Source organism: Amphiura filiformis, chromosome 17 (genome assembly GCF_039555335.1).
Source record: "Amphiura filiformis chromosome 17, Afil_fr2py, whole genome shotgun sequence".
In the NCBI taxonomy this organism is placed as follows: domain Eukaryota; kingdom Metazoa; phylum Echinodermata; class Ophiuroidea; order Amphilepidida; family Amphiuridae; genus Amphiura; species Amphiura filiformis.
The window spans coordinates 51884701-51904047 of NC_092644.1; the positions used below are offsets into that span (position 1 = coordinate 51884701).

A 19347-nucleotide genomic window follows, 5' to 3' on the forward strand; every position below is an offset into this window, starting at 1 on the left:
CCTGTTAATTTACACATAGACAAATAAGACAATGTGTATAAATAGATCAAGTTCATTAGTCCACTAACTTCTCAAATCAGATCAGATCTAGATCGGGAGGGGGGTGTAGGTAGGTGCATCTGAGAAAAAAAAGTGTACCCATCACTATACCAATAATCCAAAATGATTGTCAAATTTTACCCAATTTGGCAGTTTTTACCAAATTCCCAGAACTTTTGAAAATGTTGGCTAAAATGAGCCAATATTGGGACTATTTGTCTGGAAAAAAATGAAGAAATGATCACATCGGTATACCAAGTTTGATTTTGAACAAACAGGGGTTATTGCTATACCAAATTATGTGCCGAACCCGTATGCTGCACATCAATGATCATGGTAATTTGTACCAAGTACTATCACCTTGAAACTTTTTTGACACTAATTTGCAGACAACAAAGATTTTTGTCCAGGCATTTACTGTTGAAGTGGTTATTATCGCATAGAAGTTTTTGCGATTTCTGACAAAGCAGACCGGTGTGTGGGGGGTGTTGGGGTGCGTGTTGGTATTTTTGCGGTAAATTAGTGACCTAACACTTGTTATTATGACAAAATTTTATTTGTGTGTTGTTAAATTCACAACCTAACCTCTATTTACAAAAATAAAACCCTCAAAAATTACAACTTGTACTTAATTGGAAACCACTATAGGTTTAACTGTTGGGGGGATTTGCGTATCCTGCCCCAGCTTACTGAAAGGGAAGCACCCAGCCTCTGGTATTCTGTGGTATTTGGGGCATGCTGAAGAGGGTGGTCATAGTATTGTGTCTGTGACAGGGTGCACAAAAGAGAGGGACTGGGAACAGGGGCGTAGCCAGGGGGTGTGCCCCACTCTTTTTTCAGAGAGAAAATGGGAATAGCAAAGAGTAAAATGTCCTTAAAAGAATAAAAAGTGCATTGATTGGTCACCTCCAGGTTAAAAATATTATATAATAAACAAATAAACATTGGGTTTTGAGTATGCACTTTGTCCCCAATATCACACATCTTGTTACATTTACCAGTGACTCTCTGTCAATCATATATGGCATCTATTTGTGATCATTCAAATCAAACCGCATGGACCAAGTGAACGTTTTAACTTTCGGGCCAACACAAAGCACTACAAATCCCACAGAGTTGTTTAAGATGTAGCTAAATTTAAAAACAACATATTAGCGGCCTTTATTGCATTTGTGATTGGTAGTTGAAATCTAGTGACCCAGATTTAGATCACATTGACGACAAAGTAAATCAGCTAACTGCAAATGCAAAGATAGTAGTCCACTTAGGGAGCTATAGTAGCAAACTTGTTTGACAGAGGGAGTACGGTCACCGGAAAGATTGGATGTGGGAAAACAAGGGCGGATCCATGATTTCTATAAAAAGGGGTCTTGAGTGTCTTAATTGGTTCAAAGAGGGGCCAAGTGGTTGATATCATCCCAGAGGATGATTTAAGGAAGCCCCATCATGCACTGTAAAAGTGTTATCACTAGAGTTTCAACTGCCACTTTACTTTTCAAATCCCATTGAACTCTGTGCAAAAGATGTTGTTTTAGAATTGCCCGTGTGTCATTATTCCTTGGTCGATTTCAGATCTAAAGTGATGTATGCATGAAGGATAATTCACACCTTCTGTAGATAACATAAAATGTGAAATCGACCAACTTTTTGAAGGTGTTTTTATTGTAAATATATCTGTCCAAATTCAAATTTAACCATGCACGTGTGTATGCAGTGGGCGGGCAGTGGTGTCATGTTCACTCACACAGCTGTGCTAACCGCAAGACTTGCTGGGAAGTGCTTAAATCATCCTCTGATATCATCCCCAAACAAGCTTAATTTGCATGATTTAGCTGTCAAAAGAAGGGGCCGCCAGGGCCCCCATCAGCCCCTCTGGATCAGCCCCTGGAAAATCTATGAATGATGGACAAGTGGATTACGGAGAAGTCTACTCTTGACTTCACCTACGCCTACCTCTACACTATCCCCTCAATTTAACAATAACTTGAAAAATACCTTCTATATAACAAAATTGGGAGGATTTTGGGAGAATTTTTCGGGAGACTCTGACCAAATCGGGAGGGTTGCATCTCTGAGTAGGCTTAGTGCAGTCAGTGACAAGAAAGTCTTTTGCATATGTGCGATGTCTTTCAAAACAAATGCTCATAACTTGAAGTTGTGCCCACAAAATTTGTGCTCCAAGATGTGCACTGACATCCCTATGACTGCACTTGTCCAATATACCCAGAGATTGATTACCATATAAGGCCCGAATAACTTGTTGATAATTTTGTCCAAACAATCCATGAGTAAGATACACAATGAAATGATAATACAATCTTGTAAGAAATTAAATCAAATTACACATTTGTAAACTTTTATAAGTTGGAATATATTTCATTTATTGTAATGTAATGGATTATTGGTGTTTTATCAAGTTTTGCTAATGAAATTGAATACATGTACTAGTGCTTCTTCAACTGCAATTCAAAGTCCCAAACACACAATTACTTTTTTTTAAATTGCTATATAGCTACAACTGATTGATCTCCATAATTCCTGACTAATTTTATGATTAATGAAGGTGACCCAACATGAGTAAATGAGGCTGAACAAGGAAAGGGCAACACTGAGATATTCATATCAAAGTGTTTCATATGAATCAATAAATATTTTGATACCAACATCAATGTTATACAGCATTCTGTTCAAAAGTTGAACATAATTAAAATAATTGAAAATCATGTGTCTCATCACATCCAATACACACCAAGATATTACCATCTGAAGTTCTCAATTTGTTAATTAGTCGAGGGAGGAAATGAACAAGAAATGAACAAGAAATACTCAAAAATATTAAGTCTTGGATTTGATAGAACATGTAAAATGTTCCTTCAAGTGCATTTTTATAAATGTGGTCCAATTTTTGACCATGCTCTACATTTGCGCTCATAAATCAAAATGTCATTTGCTACAATCAGCCTCATTCACTGGTGTTGGGTCACAAATAACAATCAAACAATATCATGTGATCACCTCTTAGATAGTCTGACATTTACATCAAATCCATCTGAAATTCTGGCAATCATCGTAAATATGGTAAATACATTATCTTGTTTTAAATGCATTGATATTTCAGTTACACAAGCACACTTATTTTGGAAGGGTCACAAAACATTGAGCAATGAAAACAACACTTGCTGGTAAAACAAAAAGAGACTCAAAAGCAGGAACATGTTTATCATTTAGTTGATGCCTACAATATTGTAGTACTTGTATGTATGAGGGCCCTGGCATCATATTATAGCAAGAATTTCATTTGAATGAACAAATACATGTAAACGCACAACTTTGGAAACTACTAACCAATGATGAGTGAGTCGGCATCATTGGATTCACTATTGCGTTATGCACACACAGGCATTCAATCCGTTCTTCACTCTAGTGTAGGCGGACATTCGTTATGCTGTTGGCAGCTGCGTTCATTCACTTGAAATTTCTATTGTAACATGGCAATTTCTAACACATGTTTTAGGGATAAAAAAAACTCTGTTAAGACACTGGTCTAATTTAAATATCTGACAAATCATATCAAAACATGGCAGTTGTTTGAAAATGAAAATTTAGTTATAAAACAAGTCCTCTTTGCTTTACAATGAGATATCATACATTGATATCGGATATGAAGAATATTGATTTTATGTGAAAAAATATTACAAATTGTTCTTTAAATGTAGATTTTTGACAACTGCCATGTTTTTCAATAGGATGGGTCACATAAATTCATCATTCTTTCGTTACGAGTTTACACCTAATTATATGAAACATGATTATTTAATATGACTAGGCTAGGATTATTAGATGCACATGGCAATGGGGAGTGGAGGGAAAAAACAACTAAATTTGGCTAAAAAATAATCTTAGTTTTGGTGAGGTCTTCATTCCCTCACAACAACATCATCCTATATGTTCATCCTTTTTTAACTCAACACAGCACCCCAATACAAATTGAGCATCCAATTAGATACTAGTAGGGTAAAAGGTCTATTATATAGGCCTATAATATATTGCACTAATTAGTACTTATTTCAATCAATACCAATGAAAACAAATTTTACAGGAAAAAATATTATAATTGAATTCCAACTGACTCATCTAAAAGTGATCTTGATGACCAAAATCAGTATAATTTCCAGTGGAATTAAAGATTCTTAATACCATAAGCTGACATTTAACATTTAATTCTTCTGTTGTGTGTAAAAATGCTGAAAATAAAAACTATAATGAACATATGAATTTAGGATATTAACATACTTTCCCCTTATACTTATTATAAATACACTACTAAAAAAAGTAAAGGATCAGACTTATTTATTAGTATTTTTCAAAACATAGCAGCATGGTAAGCCAGATGATTATTGTTTCATTCAGTAATGTTCAGGCAATAGACCATACACTACCGAATACTGAAGTGCCATGACACGGACAAACACCTTTATCAGCACCATTGAGAACAGGAAAAGAAAGCAAATCAAGATTTCTGATCCTTTAATTTTTGTTGAGCAGTGTAGGTCACATGCTAATTAATTTCTTATTCCTAGCTTTTATATCATAGATTTATACAGCCAATTCAGTACCATTGTACATTTACAAATTCATCTTTTGCACTACATATGGCAGTCTGACAGACAAATCCTTTTCACTAACTGTTAGGGTACATCATTGACGCATCAGATCTTAATGCATAAATTACAAAGACTTTGATTTTACAAAAGAGATTTATGATTGTTACACAGCTCTGGACTAACACTTCCATATACACTAATTTAAGAATGAAATTTGAGCATCATATACATTTTCAAAAAGCTGTGTATAGAAAAGGCAAAATATCATTGAAGGCACACAACTTCTCAAAGACACTGAGTTCATACTGATTATGTACATTACTGTATTGTGTTATATCGTTGTGATTTCCCCATTCTGATGACTACCAATTGCTATATCCCATAATGTCTTTTGAGATTCACCAAGCATGGGTAACACCTGGGGAGGGGGTTCTCAATTTGGAAATTTGGTTTGGGTACGAATGTACACCTGGAATTTTGAAACTATACCCCATAAATATACCAAATTTGACAAAAAAGGGACCCAAAAATATTTTAATTATTTGTGTTCAAAATTATGGTATGTTTGCCCAATTCGGCAAATTAACCAGAATTGGAGGGAACGTTTTTCTAAAAATTATGAGTTATACCCTAAATTTACTGCACATCCCTGTACCTACCTTTCCACTTAGAGGCCCCCCCTTGATCCAAATTGATCACATTGCCTTCTACAGTCAGTATAAAACAAAGGGAGAGTTTATAGTTATATAAGGATATATCAGTACGACAAAACCACAATAATATAGAAAAGACAGTCAGCACCAAAATATTGATAACACCCCCCTCTACAGCCAAGGTGTGGTTTATAGAGTTTGTTCGGCTTATATAAGGTGGCAGTTATTTGGCTTTTGTTACTGTGCACATTAATAAAGTCCCAACTCATGCTCGCATAAATTCACATAAGCGTGCGCCAGTCACACATTACGCACCACACAACAAGCGTAAGCATTGCACCCAACTGTGTGCATGTCATTCTATATCAATACCGGTGTTATGAGTCTTATTTTTTCCGCCTTGTATAAACTAAACAAACTTAAGTTAATATCTGGAATTCGTCAGAATGAGAAACCCACACCAATATGGAAGAAACAAGTCAGAGAATTCAATGAATATATCACAAACACCAGAAAGACACGGTTATTCCTTACTTCAAAATAAAAATCACAAAGCAAAATCCTTCACAAGAATGAAGTGTCTAAAATAACACAATCTAAAAATCAAGGTGAGTAAATGTTTTCCCATGTTGAGGAATGTGAAATTTTCCCTCTGAAATCTAGAGTCTGCATTCTGAATGTGTGTATTACTGTATAAGTGGTAATTTTCACGAGGGTTTTATTTTCGTGAATGTAGCGATTAGAGCTCCAACCACGAAAAAAACACCTCGCGAATATGTGAATAATGTATTACAAGTATAGGGAAGGACTGTACACGAAAATGACCTCTTATACAGTATTCAGTTTTTAGATAATAAGGTCAATTTGTCAAATATACAGCACCCTAGACCTTGATTTTAGCAGGGTATTTTAATTTTAGTTCATTATAGTATATTTATATAATCATGCGAAAATCAGAAATTTGAACAATAATTGAAGGTGTTCTACAAATGTTACAATAATGCTCTAAGTGGATGATTTCGGTTATGCTGGAATATATAATAATAGTAAGTCTTGAGATACAGCTTTAAAATAATGCATCTCATAAATTGAGAACAATGAATATATGGCCTAGATTGTCATCAGTTTCTTCACTTTTTATAAAAAAAATTGGAACGGACATAATATTGCACAAAAAGAGGACCCATTTATACAGGTGTAATAACAAAAGCATCACAGTTCCTAGATATATGGTGCTGATTAAAGTACAACTGACTGAATAATCATCACAAAATTAAAACAATATTATTTCTATTTGGAATGATTGAGAATTTGAAAAGAACACAAGAGCTTCAGTATTTACACCCTAAAATTTTAAGAAATCCATTTAAAAACAAATCACAACATACAACACAAATAATATCAAGAATATATAAATTGAAACCAGGACCTTTGGATCAATGTCAATGCTCTAATGACCTGACCAAATAACTGTATAAATAAAAGGTCAGAGGAAATGATTATTGCAATATTTGACTCTTAGGATTAAGATGATAGGTACTAAGAATAGTAAGAAATGCTTCCAAAAACCATCACCTACGTGTAACACCCCATGATGGATGGTCGGTCTAACACTAGGTGAATTAAGTGTAGATGAAAATTTTCAAAAGTTTTTATTTCTGTGAAAATACTTGTGATTTTCATAAGCTTTTATTTCTGTGAAAATGCTTGTGATCAACAGGGTTAAATGTGTAGTCCCTTTGAAACCATAAATAAAACAATCCACAACACTACAACATTTGTGAACAATTATTACTGCTAAAATATCTCACTACACAAAAATCAAGTCGGGTGAATAGAGCAATTGTATCTATGTTTTTGAATCTTTGTTTTTCTCTCTCATTGTGTTAGATTTAGCATTTTCTTGATGAATACAAAAATAAATTAAATTTTCACAAATTAAAATAAAACAGAACAAACCAATGGCACAAACAAAATGAACGCTAATATTTAACATCAATACTCGTTATATTCTTGACTTCGCTGCCAATAGATTGAAGGGAATGGATACTTATAATTTAGAGGTAGAAGTGACAATTTATATTATAACAGCCTTAAACAATTACATATTTCTGTTAAAAGGATATGTTGCACACAGAATATGGTGGCATTCATTGTTGGGACACTTCAATCACTGCTTGTAATACTTGTCCTCCTTGGCTGCGCCTGGGAAATAAAAAACGGGAGAAAATAAAATATTTGAATTGGTTTTAATGGTCCACTGTCACAGTGTGCTGAAACTGGTCTAACTGAAGTCATGTACCACTTATCATGATCATAACTGATCTGGGTGCTACCATGCTTTTTCAATGTACAAAGTTCCGATTGTTGCCCCATTTTCCAATACCTTTATTTATTATATTCAATATGGGAGGCAATACATATCAATAAACTCAAGGAAAAAAGCCCAGTTTTAGATGCAGGAGGAAACCTGTGAGTAGTTTTGGCTTGGACAAATGCATTCCGATATAAATTCCACTGCCTTTGATAGCGAGTACCCAGACTCTTATTCCCTGATTTATAAAGATGTTCAATAACTCTTCTTATACCGTTATACAGCAAGCAACAGTTGTTAATCTGTGATGAATCCACAATTTCACATTAATATATATGTGACATGATCAAGGGGAATGAGTCACATGTTGACCCTGGTCAAAAATAAGTTTAACATATTTTTCTATAGAGGACATTTAGAGCTTTCAGAAACTGAAAACCCTATGTTGATACGACTTTTCTTTATGAAGTTAGGTCAATTTATCAACCGTTGAAAACAATATAAAACAAAAGAATATTAACGCTTTCTTTGCCAATATCTCAAAATCAATATTAGCGACATCTGACTCATTTCCCTTGATCGTGTCACATATGTGAATGCAAGTTAACAAAAGCAAGCATGTTTTATGCGCATAAAACTTGTCATGCCTGGAACTTGTGCTTTTTATTTTGGAGGAAGCGGCTAAACATTGCAGTTTCATTTCGTAGGTTTATTGCTGATTTCAACAGAGGAATCATTGATCTTCTTGTAAGGTTGAGTGGCAATGACTAACTGACATTTCTCATGAAATAATCATGTGAATTAGACTATCTTTAGCTTGTTTTCGTTGTTGAAAGGGATTAAAATTGTGTTTCACCATTCTTCACTATTGTTTAACAACTTGTGTCCAGCGCATCTGCATGATTCACTTTGCTAGGACAGCTAAAGTTGCCCTCACAAACTAAACCAAGTCCACAACATGGACACATCGCTGTTGAACGGTGATGAACAACATTGAAACATGAATCCCTTAGTTTTAACTGTAAATTTGTTATACCAATCCTGTATGCTTTCATACACTTTATTTAAGTTTGGTCCCTGTAATCAATGAGCATACACCACAAATCATCTCATTTATGTTGCCCCTTCATACTATTACTTCAAAACAAGTGAATTTCAAATATTTCAATTATTCATGTTTTCAATCACAGAACAAAGTTATGGCTTACCTCCAAATTACCACGAGCTTGCCGGAGCACTGTGTGAGTCATAGCCACTAAAAGTGAGAAAAAAGTTTCAAATGTCAATGGCACCTAGACAACTTTGATTAATCTTAACTTACATGGCTACATGAATAGCTACCATACTGTATATCATGGATGATAGCCTACAAATGGGCTATTCCTGTTGAAATCCATACACCCCCTATGGAAGAAATTACCATTATCTCCCACACAAGGGGTGTAGATTTCATATGGAGTCACCCATTCAGGTAACCTCATTTACAGACAAGATTAGGGTCACTGTTTTGAAACACCTGTAACTGTAAATTGTTCAGTTCCATAGCATTCCAGAATTGAACAGCGAAAAACAGTAACTAGTAGAATCTGGCCTAACAAGGAAGTCATGTCTTCCATAGGGGTATATGAATTTTAACTGGCATATGTTTTATGTTTATGTTTTCTTTTACATTTTACCAGGCCTTGAAAATTCACTTTCATGGGCATTCATTACAAGGCCTGTGAGTGAAAGGTATGAACACCACTATAATTGAAGACAGAATTTAAAAAAAGACTGCACCTTTGACCGGATGTCAGGCACAAACTGGTCTTTTAAATTTGGTCTTCAATTAATATATGTGACACGATCTGGTCCATGGGGGCCAAAGGAGGCATTTTTGAAAATTGAGTTACTGTGATTATCACATTATACATACAATAGGCTATCATTTACTGAAAACACCAGAGGTCTGGCATACTTGGTTCTAAAGTTCTTAAGTGTTTTGATGTCTATTTACTTATGTATTTCATTGTTTTTTACTCCGTATTTTTACCTTTATCTCAGTTTTAAATTTGCCGCCTTTGGCCCCCATGGACCAGATCATGTCACATATATCAAAGAATAGTTTGAAATTGAAGGGCACCAATGGCCGAGTCTAAGTGCAACAGAGGCCATGGCGTTGGTGGTTTCCCTGAATTTCGAACCTGTATTCTAGATTTGATCAGGGCCCAAATGTCATTGGTTGGCATGGCCACTTTTCTCCAATACACAAGACTATTTACAAACAAGTTAAGTCCCAGCATCACCTGTTACTGAGGGCCAATCATTCAATGAAGTACGCTAGACAAAACTGCTATGCACATACTGCATATTTCTATGGTTTTACAAGAAGACACGTAATGCTTTATCGCATATCGTGAAGGCGAGATATGTTAGACCAGAGAAGATGAGAAAAGAGGAGATCGCTCGAACATATAATCCGATTACCCACAGTTAACCTCTATTCACTTTTCTTTGTTTGGGGTACTTAAAACACCACTTGAAACTTCCTTTGTGGTAATCTGTTCATCCGCCACACGCTAGTCTGATTTGGTAGTTCTCTCCAGTGGAGAAAATATTCCACACACGGAAGTACATCGTTAAAGTCCCAATTTTGCAGTCAAATCATGCTTTTTTGTTTAAAAAAATAATACTAACTAGGGTGACCATGATTTTTAAACAGTGAAGAAGCATTATATATATTGCAACTCCCATTAAAAAAATCAAAAAAATTGTTAAGTTATGGAAAGTCAAGCATAATTAATTTTCCAGTCAAATTAATATAAGGTCAAAGGAAAAGAAATTTAAATGATAACTATTTGAATATTTGCGGCAGTTTACGGAAACATAAAACCAGTGTAATCAGTAATTCAAACTCGTGTCAGTTTCTCCATATACTCCCGTTTTGTGTCCAAACGTGTCAAAAAATGCTATTTGGATCCAAAATGCGGGTCTTTTTCACAGGGATCTCGGGTCAAACTTAGCAGCCAGTCATGCCAAACAATACAGAAATTATATTTCGAGGTCAACTGACGTAACAAATTGATATCCGGGCATGCGTCGTTTAGAGCTAGACAGTCGTGACTCGCAAAGCCACTTATCGTATTAGTTGATCAATCGGATTAGATCATTGTTTCCATCAATAGGCGGATGCACACATTATTTATTTGATGTGGGCAGCGAGCGACCTCCTCTTTTATCATCTTCTCTGGTTAGACACGTACAAATCGAACGATCAGCCCTCATGAATATGCTAGAATTCACAGCATACAAAGCACAGAGATTTTGGCTGTAAGTGAATAGTATGTAGTAGTCTGGTTAAATGTCACACACCTTTTTACAGTAAAGTTTCTCAATGTGACATACAATAAATTTACTTTCTTTGATTGTGAGAGAAAGTTTTATCCTTTCTTCAAATATTATAAACTTACATTGGTCAATGATTGCCTGCTCCATGCCTTCTTTCATTCTGTTTGTAGCTGACAGTTTTGCTAATGCCTGTCTCATTGTCTTCTCCTGAGCAGACAAACGTTTCTTCAGCTTGGCTACAAGCTCATCATTTTGAGGAAGCTTACTCTTCCAGAATAGTGAAAGATGGTGAATACATTCATCCAGGTGGGAGATTAGGAACCTGACATTCTTCAATAAACCTTGACATTTCTTGACAGACATAGGTTCACCCTGCAAACAACATTTTGAGAAAAATGTGATTATAATTGTGCAAAAATTTTTTCTATTGTGACAATTTGACATTACAGTAATTCCTGGTACATGCTGGTGATCGGGTAGCAGAGGCAAAGTCTCCACTCCTTCTACATGCTGATGTGTCAACTATGTTGCTGTCAAATATATCATGAGGTCAAATTTTGACTTTTCTATTTCACAAGGTGTACCGAGCGAAATAGATCAGTCAAAATTTGACCAAATGATATATTTTTACTATTACACAAATATTGGCATGTAATATTTGTTTTATATCATGATATAACATGGTTTCTTTTCATGCCAAGTGATAGTATACAAATATTAACTGTCTATGAGTGTGATGATCGAAATATAATCATGAGGTGAAAGATGGATTGTTCCGGCTTGTGGAATGGAACAATACAACTTTCACCTAGTGATTATATTTCGACCATTACACAAATTTAAGACAGTTAATATTTATTTTATATCACACATACATAAATTCTATTACTAAAATACTATTTAAGGTAGGAAATACATTTTTCATCAACATAACACCATGTTTTGCCGTGATATAGGTCACATTTTGGGATCCACCTCATAACTAAATCGGCGAGTCTAAGAGTCGGCGCACGGCTTGGCGCAGGCGCACTATGGCAGGCACTATGATGGTAAAGACTATCACAAGGAGAGGGTGATGGTAAAAATGACAAATGGTAATCAACCAATGAACTGTCTAGAATTTATGTATGAGTAATATAATTAAAACTATCACATGGCTAAAGTCATTGTAATCATGATATAATATTATATGTGGCTAATGCACATATAGCATAAAACCTGTAAACCACTCATACTTACTCTTAATCCTAGTAGTTTGGTTTCTATAAGTTTGCCTATAACACAGCTCTCAGTAACACTTCTATGGATAGCATTGTATGTAGCCAATGTACATATAGCATACAACCCATCTCCATTACTACTGATATGTACTGTTGCTGATGCTCCATTGGTAAGAAGCGATGGAATAGTATTCATGTGACCAGCACCTGGAAGAGAACACATCACATCAATACAAATTATTGTATGTATGAACTACAATGTAACACAACAGAGAATGTTTGTATTTAACAATCCAAGCTATAGCCTATAATATCTACCTCGAGTCACAGGCACTAGCTTTGAAGTTCAGCGTGTTCTGTATTAGCTTAGCGTTACATGGTGCGTGTACATATTTTTACGCACACGATCAAAGTGGCGCATATGTACACGCAAGAAACAACACCAAGCCAATGCAGCACATGCTGAACTTCAAAGCTAGTGCCGGTGACTCAAGGTAGATATGTGACATGATCGGGGGAATTAGTCACATGTCGACCCTGTAACACTTTCTTTGCCAATATCTCAAATTCAATATTAGCGACATCCGACTCATTTCCCTTGATCGTGTCACATATAGACTATAGCTTAATCCATAAGGTGTTATTGCTCTGGTGCATTAGTGTGTGGTGATGCAAGTTTGAGCCCCTGAAGTCACATAAGTTCTGAATTTATTTCTCTGTCAATCAAAGTGGGTCATTTTTTGTAATGCAGGGGTGTAGATGTCACCCATTCAGGTAAACTTATTTAAAATTCATACTATCTGTGTAGAAGATTAAGGTTATGTCTTCCATAAGGGGTGTATGGATTTCAACTGGAATAGTCCAATGTAGAAAGCTGAGGGCCACATTGTGTATGAATATCAGAGTTTGATGGTCATACGCAGTGTTATTATTAACTTTGTTATAATCTTAGTAATATATTTTTGTGAGCCCACCCCTGCTGAAGAAAGAGATAACATTATTAACATAAACCTACCTGGTGGTATTGAATAGAATTGTGGTTCTTCAATTTCATCATCTAGATCTTGATTGTAATGCTGTGTTCTATTAGTAGTAGTACTTCTAAGTCTATCACTTGCATCCTGCTGCTGTCTTGTGTGGATCTCATCATCTGTACTATTGTTGTGACTTCTAGGTCTTGAATTGGATGTCCTGTCATCTGATATGGAATAAATAGATCTTAGGATAGTAAGTTCTACAGAGAGTTAAAATAATAAGCAATCTGCTCTTTCCCAAAAAAGTTCTTGGAACACTAGGCACACTTTGTCAAAATTACATGTAGAGTTTTTCATGATCATTGAAATGACATAGATTGTGTTCAGGAATAACAGTATTTACAACAATGATTTGCCATGGATAAATTTTGGTAAGTGTTTTAGCAAACAAAGTGGAAGAACCCAATGTATATGACACAATCTGTTCCATGGAGGCCAAAGGAGGCATTTTTGACAACTTAGTTACTATAATCATTACTTTCTACAAACATTAGGCTATCATATACTGAAAACACCAATGGACCAGCATACTTGGTTCTATAGTTTTGTGATGTCTATTTTCTTACGTATTTTATTGTTGTTTTTTTACCCCATATTTTTGCCTTTATCTCAATTTCAAATTTGCCACCTTTGGCCTCCATGGACCAGATTGTGTCACATATCCTGACTAAAAACACAACATCTCTTTCATATTTTACCTCTAAAAAGCTCCCTTTTCGCAGTACTGTCTCTCCTATTTTCTACTGTTTCTGTTGTCGTTATCCTGTATGTTGTAACTGGTGATGCCTTGGTTCCATTCTTATCAGCCATCATCTCCTCCAATCTTAGCCTCAGTGCATTGTTTGTATCTATGCTACGTTCTAATTGGATTCGTAGATGGCGTATTTCACGTAATAACTCAGTGAGGTCTATTCCTGATGATGGGTCTGTTATACGTGCAGAGGGACTGCTGCCTGCACTGCCACCTGCCGAATCTGAAAATTGTAATAAGTATCATGATAAGTTACTTTTCGGTGGTGTTTTTCATTTACAGATTACAAATTTAAATACTTGATATTATAAATGTATATCTTGCTGATGTATTTTTGTCAATTTATAAGTTACTTATATGTTAATAACTGCATATTTTGAAATTTGACACAATATTGCAAGCACACTGAGATGTTGATGCACCTCTAATGCACAAGTACAGTGGACAAGCATGCACATTCAGGGCACAGGTATTGATTAGACGTTAATGACTGGATATCAGTATTTCTTGAGGATATTGTAACTATTTATACATTTTGATTTGGAACTGAGGAATATTGTGTGGGTCACAGCCCGGGAGGATGTTTCGAGGTCAAAGCAAAATGCTTACTTTTTTACAATACCCGAATAATAATTGATACATGCCAAGTTATTAACCTCATTCATATCCGTCACCTTGTTTGATTCCATCATTAATATTATGCAGAGGTCCACTGTTGTTTATTAGTACCCATGTATCGCATTAATGCTTTAGCAAATAAACATGTCTGATTGGGTCTCATGCATTGCATTTATTCACACGGTTAGGAATTTGTATGAAATCACTGTTATATAGGGACAACCAAATATGTGAAATGTGCCACAGTTCCTGGTAAAGGCTATTCTTTGTTCAGCTACCTATTTTTTTTTGTTAATGTGTTGATGTACTTACTTTTTTGTTGCAGATGTTCATAGACATTCAACTCAAATCGTAAAGAGTCGGCCAGGTGTGTATTTTCTTCCAGCTGTTCTTTCAAGCGCTGGTTCTCTGTTGTGATCCTACAGACAAATGCATACATGAATATTAGAATATAGTTCACAAAACAAACACATATAATATAAACTGTGACCTTTGACAAGCCAACCACATCATAGGGTGAGTTTGAAATCCAATATTCTTGCCACAACAGAGTAACATTCTTACACTCCTTTATCAAAGCAGCCAATCAGAAAAGTAGTTAGAAAAATACGTGGAGTGCATTGCTTGTGTATAATGACACTGTTTACTACGTGCAGTGCTTTCACATGCTTTCACATCGCGTAGGATTGATTAATTTTGCGGACGGGTTGATGCATTTTTATTTAGTGACAATTTTCTTAAGAAAATAATTTTCTTGTATATGAAATTGGTTAATAAATGGATATCACTTGATGCTTGAGAAATTGTACAAAATAATGCACTTGTACTGAGATGTTGATGCATCTAATGCACTCCCCCCTTTTTGGGGCTCGTGCATTAGACACATCAACAACTCAGTACGCATGCATCATTTAGTGCAATTTCACTCCCAACAGGTGATACACGTTTAATAACCTATAGGCCTAAACATTGCTTGTTAAGCTTTGTGACACATATTCCTGCTACCTATTGAGGGTTTCAATGGGATCATCATTGGACAAATATAACACTATCCAGCTTTCGTCAGGATTAGTTGACATATTCAGGACAAACAATTTTTCTGTATGCCACACAGAGAATCTGTACACCGCCCAGAGAATGTAGTCAAGTATTAGGTAGTACCAGGGGTGCCCCTTCGTGCTCCCTGTGGTGCTGCACATTGCCATGCTAAGGTGTAAGTCCTATCATGTCCATCAATCATATACCACATCTTTCAATACAAATCCTGCCCAGTATAAGCTTACCTCTGTAATTTCACCCTACTCCTGGTGGATTCTTCAGTGAGTTGCCTTATCATCTGTTCTTTTTCTTGAATTACAGATTCATCAGTCAATTGTCTTATCATCTTGTCTTTCTCTTGTATCAGTACTTTCAGGGAGTTATTCTCTTCACTAAGTTCTATGTTGGTCTGATGCAGGTGTATGGTGGTAGTACCTTAGGAAATAAAAGATGAACACAATACTGATGATTAAATGCTCCAAATCAAATTAAATTCATTTGTTTTCATCTCAAATAATGCAATGAAATAGATATAACAAATGGTAGAAAAAGAAATACTATAACATAATAAGGGTGGGAAATTATAAAAAGTCCTAAAAGAAAGATTGATCTCAGGATAAATTCCAAATAAACTTGTGACTTGAAATCTTGTGAACAATCAGACATCTGCTGTGAAGATGTCAAGTAACATGGTTTAAAAGATATAGCTGTATCAAATTATGAAAAGTTATCAAGAACTTAAATTTCAAACAAGATAACAAAAGGATTGAACCACTTGTGATTAGACATCAATGTGACTTCTTCAGATCTTAAAAATACAATTTTTACCACAAGATAAGATACACCTCATACATCTGGTTGCTAAAATTCTCAATCATTTTGTCGGTCATAACACAGTAGCGCAGAGTGATTTTTTCAAATTTCCTGTTTCACATAGTGACACATAAGTTTAGAGCTACCTATACCCTATAATACTTATTCCTTTTTAACTATTTAAGATACAGCTTAATAGTTTGAACCTTGAACTTCAGTTTCAAATGGATTGGGCCACTGAGAAAAAACAGTGGAGTATCGACTCTGTTGTTAGTAACATATCCTTCAAAAACTTCTGAAACACATTTTGTCCTTCACGTACACCACAATTTATGTCTTTCCACCTTTTTCATATAGAAACTAAGCAAAAATACATCAAATAACATTGTCAATGTCCCTTCCTCACCTTCAGATTCACTGTCTGTTCCAGCAAGCTTAGCTTCCAATTGTTCTCGTAACCTATCATTCACATTGATGGACTCCTCCAGACGTTTCCTTAAAGCTCTGATTTCTTCCAGATGTTCCTTCAACACATCATTAGGGTCTTGCTGCTGTTGTTGTCTCTCATCTGGTACCGGTACTCCGCCAGTTCCATCTGACCATCCATCCAGCACCTTACGATATATTTCTAATTCAGTTTTTAAAGTTTTACTGAGACGTTCTGTCTCTCTAAGCTTAGTCTTCAGGTGGTCAATTTCAGTCCTGGTACTACTGCTTTCATCACTACTGACCGCTGCATTTGACCAATGGTCAGTTTTGACAGTACTTGTCCTTTTGTGAGTTCTTGACATGTGAGTTCTACCTGCAAATTGGTGTTGATTAGCAGAGTCAGGCTCATCATTGTCACCCTTTGCATCATGTGGCCTGTCAAGTCCTGGTGCAGTTTGAGATCGTTTTCTGGTAGGATCAACTTGATCTTGTCCATTTGCCATTGTTCTCTGTGATTTGTTCATGCGAGCTTGTCTTAACTGCTTACGAAGTGAACTGATGGTTGAATTTTTCTGCTCCACTTCTTTAGCAAGTCTAGAATAGGAAAACAATTTTTAAAAAGGGTTGTAGGAAAATACCTGTTGACATACTATAGTAAGTAGATTGGTGCTTAATTCATGCTCTGTTTTTTTATATTAGCTTGAGGCCTACCATTAAAACAATGTTTCCAAATTTTGAGTTGTATTGCTCCAGCCGTTTTGCTATGAGAAGCAAATATGTGTATAACAATAGTGCCCCATAGGATAGTACAGTGTACATACACTTCCGGTGTGGTTACCACAAATCACTACGTTTTTGTTCACACCATTTTAACAATCATTAAATTTCACTGAGGTAATGAGAAAAATATGAATTTCTTCTGATAGCAAAATCTCAATTTTGATGAAGAAAATTGGGGGATGAGACCATCGATCGGGTCAAGGACCTTTACTAAATTATGGCAAAAACATTCATTCACCTTGAATCTTGTAATATATCTTATATTTAACATCGATTACCAAAGCACAGATGACTTGTAACCAAAAGAGAGCCACGCATAGAGACCAGATTAATGTACCTCCGGCCAGCATTTGTCATCAACAGCCCAAAAGTGAACAATGATTGGCGTCTTTAAGCTGAGCGTTACAAAGGTTTGAGTATGTAGTGCTTAGGGTTTTATCAGCACAAAAAATCAAGAACTATCAATCAAAGTTTGCCAGGCGCATATCACCCTCAATGAGACACGCATACATGATTAAGTGACAGCTAAAGACTTTACAATAAATAGATCATTGATGATTTGATACAGCCCAAGCTACCCCCTCACCTTTCAAGATCTCTGCCAGTCTCCTCGGCCATCTTCTGGTTTTCAGCCAGCAAATCTCGCAATTTCTTGTTCAAATTTTTCCTCTCTTGCAATTCTTTGTTCAATTTCTTTAACTGTTCTTCTTTGTTTGAATCTGTGTCTGTTGGCTTTATACAGAAACATGGTAATAATTAAACATTGCATACATGCTAGTAACAATGTGTAAGGTTAAAATTTTCTTTTGTATTGTGAGTAACATGGCTTCAATATAGCAATATATATATTGACTTCTGGTAAAAATTCCAAAACAGTCAAAAACTATTGACAGTCGCTTTATAATTGGCTTACCATGCACGATCCGATACTACAACCAGAAAAATATACACCAAGATACCTGTAACTTCTAATGGGACAAAGCATAATAATAATTGCAAAGCATGATTTGGTTTTACCCAAACCTTGACTTAAAATCTGCTCCATGCATGTGTCAACTGCAGACGAGACAAGTTTCAAATTTACTTTAAAAATTCACAAATTTCAGAGTTTCAGAAATGCACATTTTCATGACCATATTTGGTATCAGCATGAAAAACATATTAAACTGTGTACACACAAGCCCATTATTATGTTTTGATGAGTGAAAATATTGGATCCAAAACATAATAATGATAAAATTGGATGCTTTACGCCCAATATTGATTGGTCTCGCTACGAGTTTTAAAATATGGGACTCGACTATGTCTCGTCCAATATTTTAAAACTCATAGCTCGACCAATAAATATGGGCTCAATCAATCCAATTTTATATCAGTAGTGGTTCTTCAGATCGCTCCTGATTTTCTGAGAAAATATCTTGGAATGTATATGTTAAAGCCTATGGTCAGCACGCAGAGCATTAACTATTATCACATCACAATTTGGACTCAAATTTAGTGATACAATTATCAAAGTAACAATGATTCCTTTGCACCTCATTCTCCCGTATTCACACGACTTTACACCACAACTTTGAAATGCACCACAGCTTTGAAAGTGTGCAATTTGGCAACACAAACACACCCATACATGGCCCGGGATTGCAATGTCACATTTGAGGACCTTCTTAAGATGTCTGTATATGAGTTCTTACTCTCCTTTCTAAGAAAGATGTTTGGCTTATGAC

At 35.5% G+C, this 19347-nt stretch overlaps 1 protein-coding gene across 1 annotated transcript in view; it reads right to left on the reverse strand.

Annotated features, from left to right (window-relative positions):
• Positions 1 to 2489: 2489 nt before the first annotated feature.
• Positions 2490 to 19347, reverse strand: part of LOC140137279 (uncharacterized) — a 64269-nt gene continuing 47411 nt past the window's right edge. Inside the window, 10 exon segments of the mRNA XM_072158924.1 lie at positions 2490 to 7501; positions 8819 to 8865; positions 11060 to 11309; positions 12177 to 12364; positions 13173 to 13355; positions 13890 to 14165; positions 14873 to 14979; positions 15844 to 16033; positions 16818 to 17434; positions 18207 to 18352. Of these exon segments, the coding sequence (XP_072015025.1) occupies positions 7463 to 7501; positions 8819 to 8865; positions 11060 to 11309; positions 12177 to 12364; positions 13173 to 13355; positions 13890 to 14165; positions 14873 to 14979; positions 15844 to 16033; positions 16818 to 17434; positions 18207 to 18352 (2043 nt within the window). The 3' untranslated portion in view covers positions 2490 to 7462.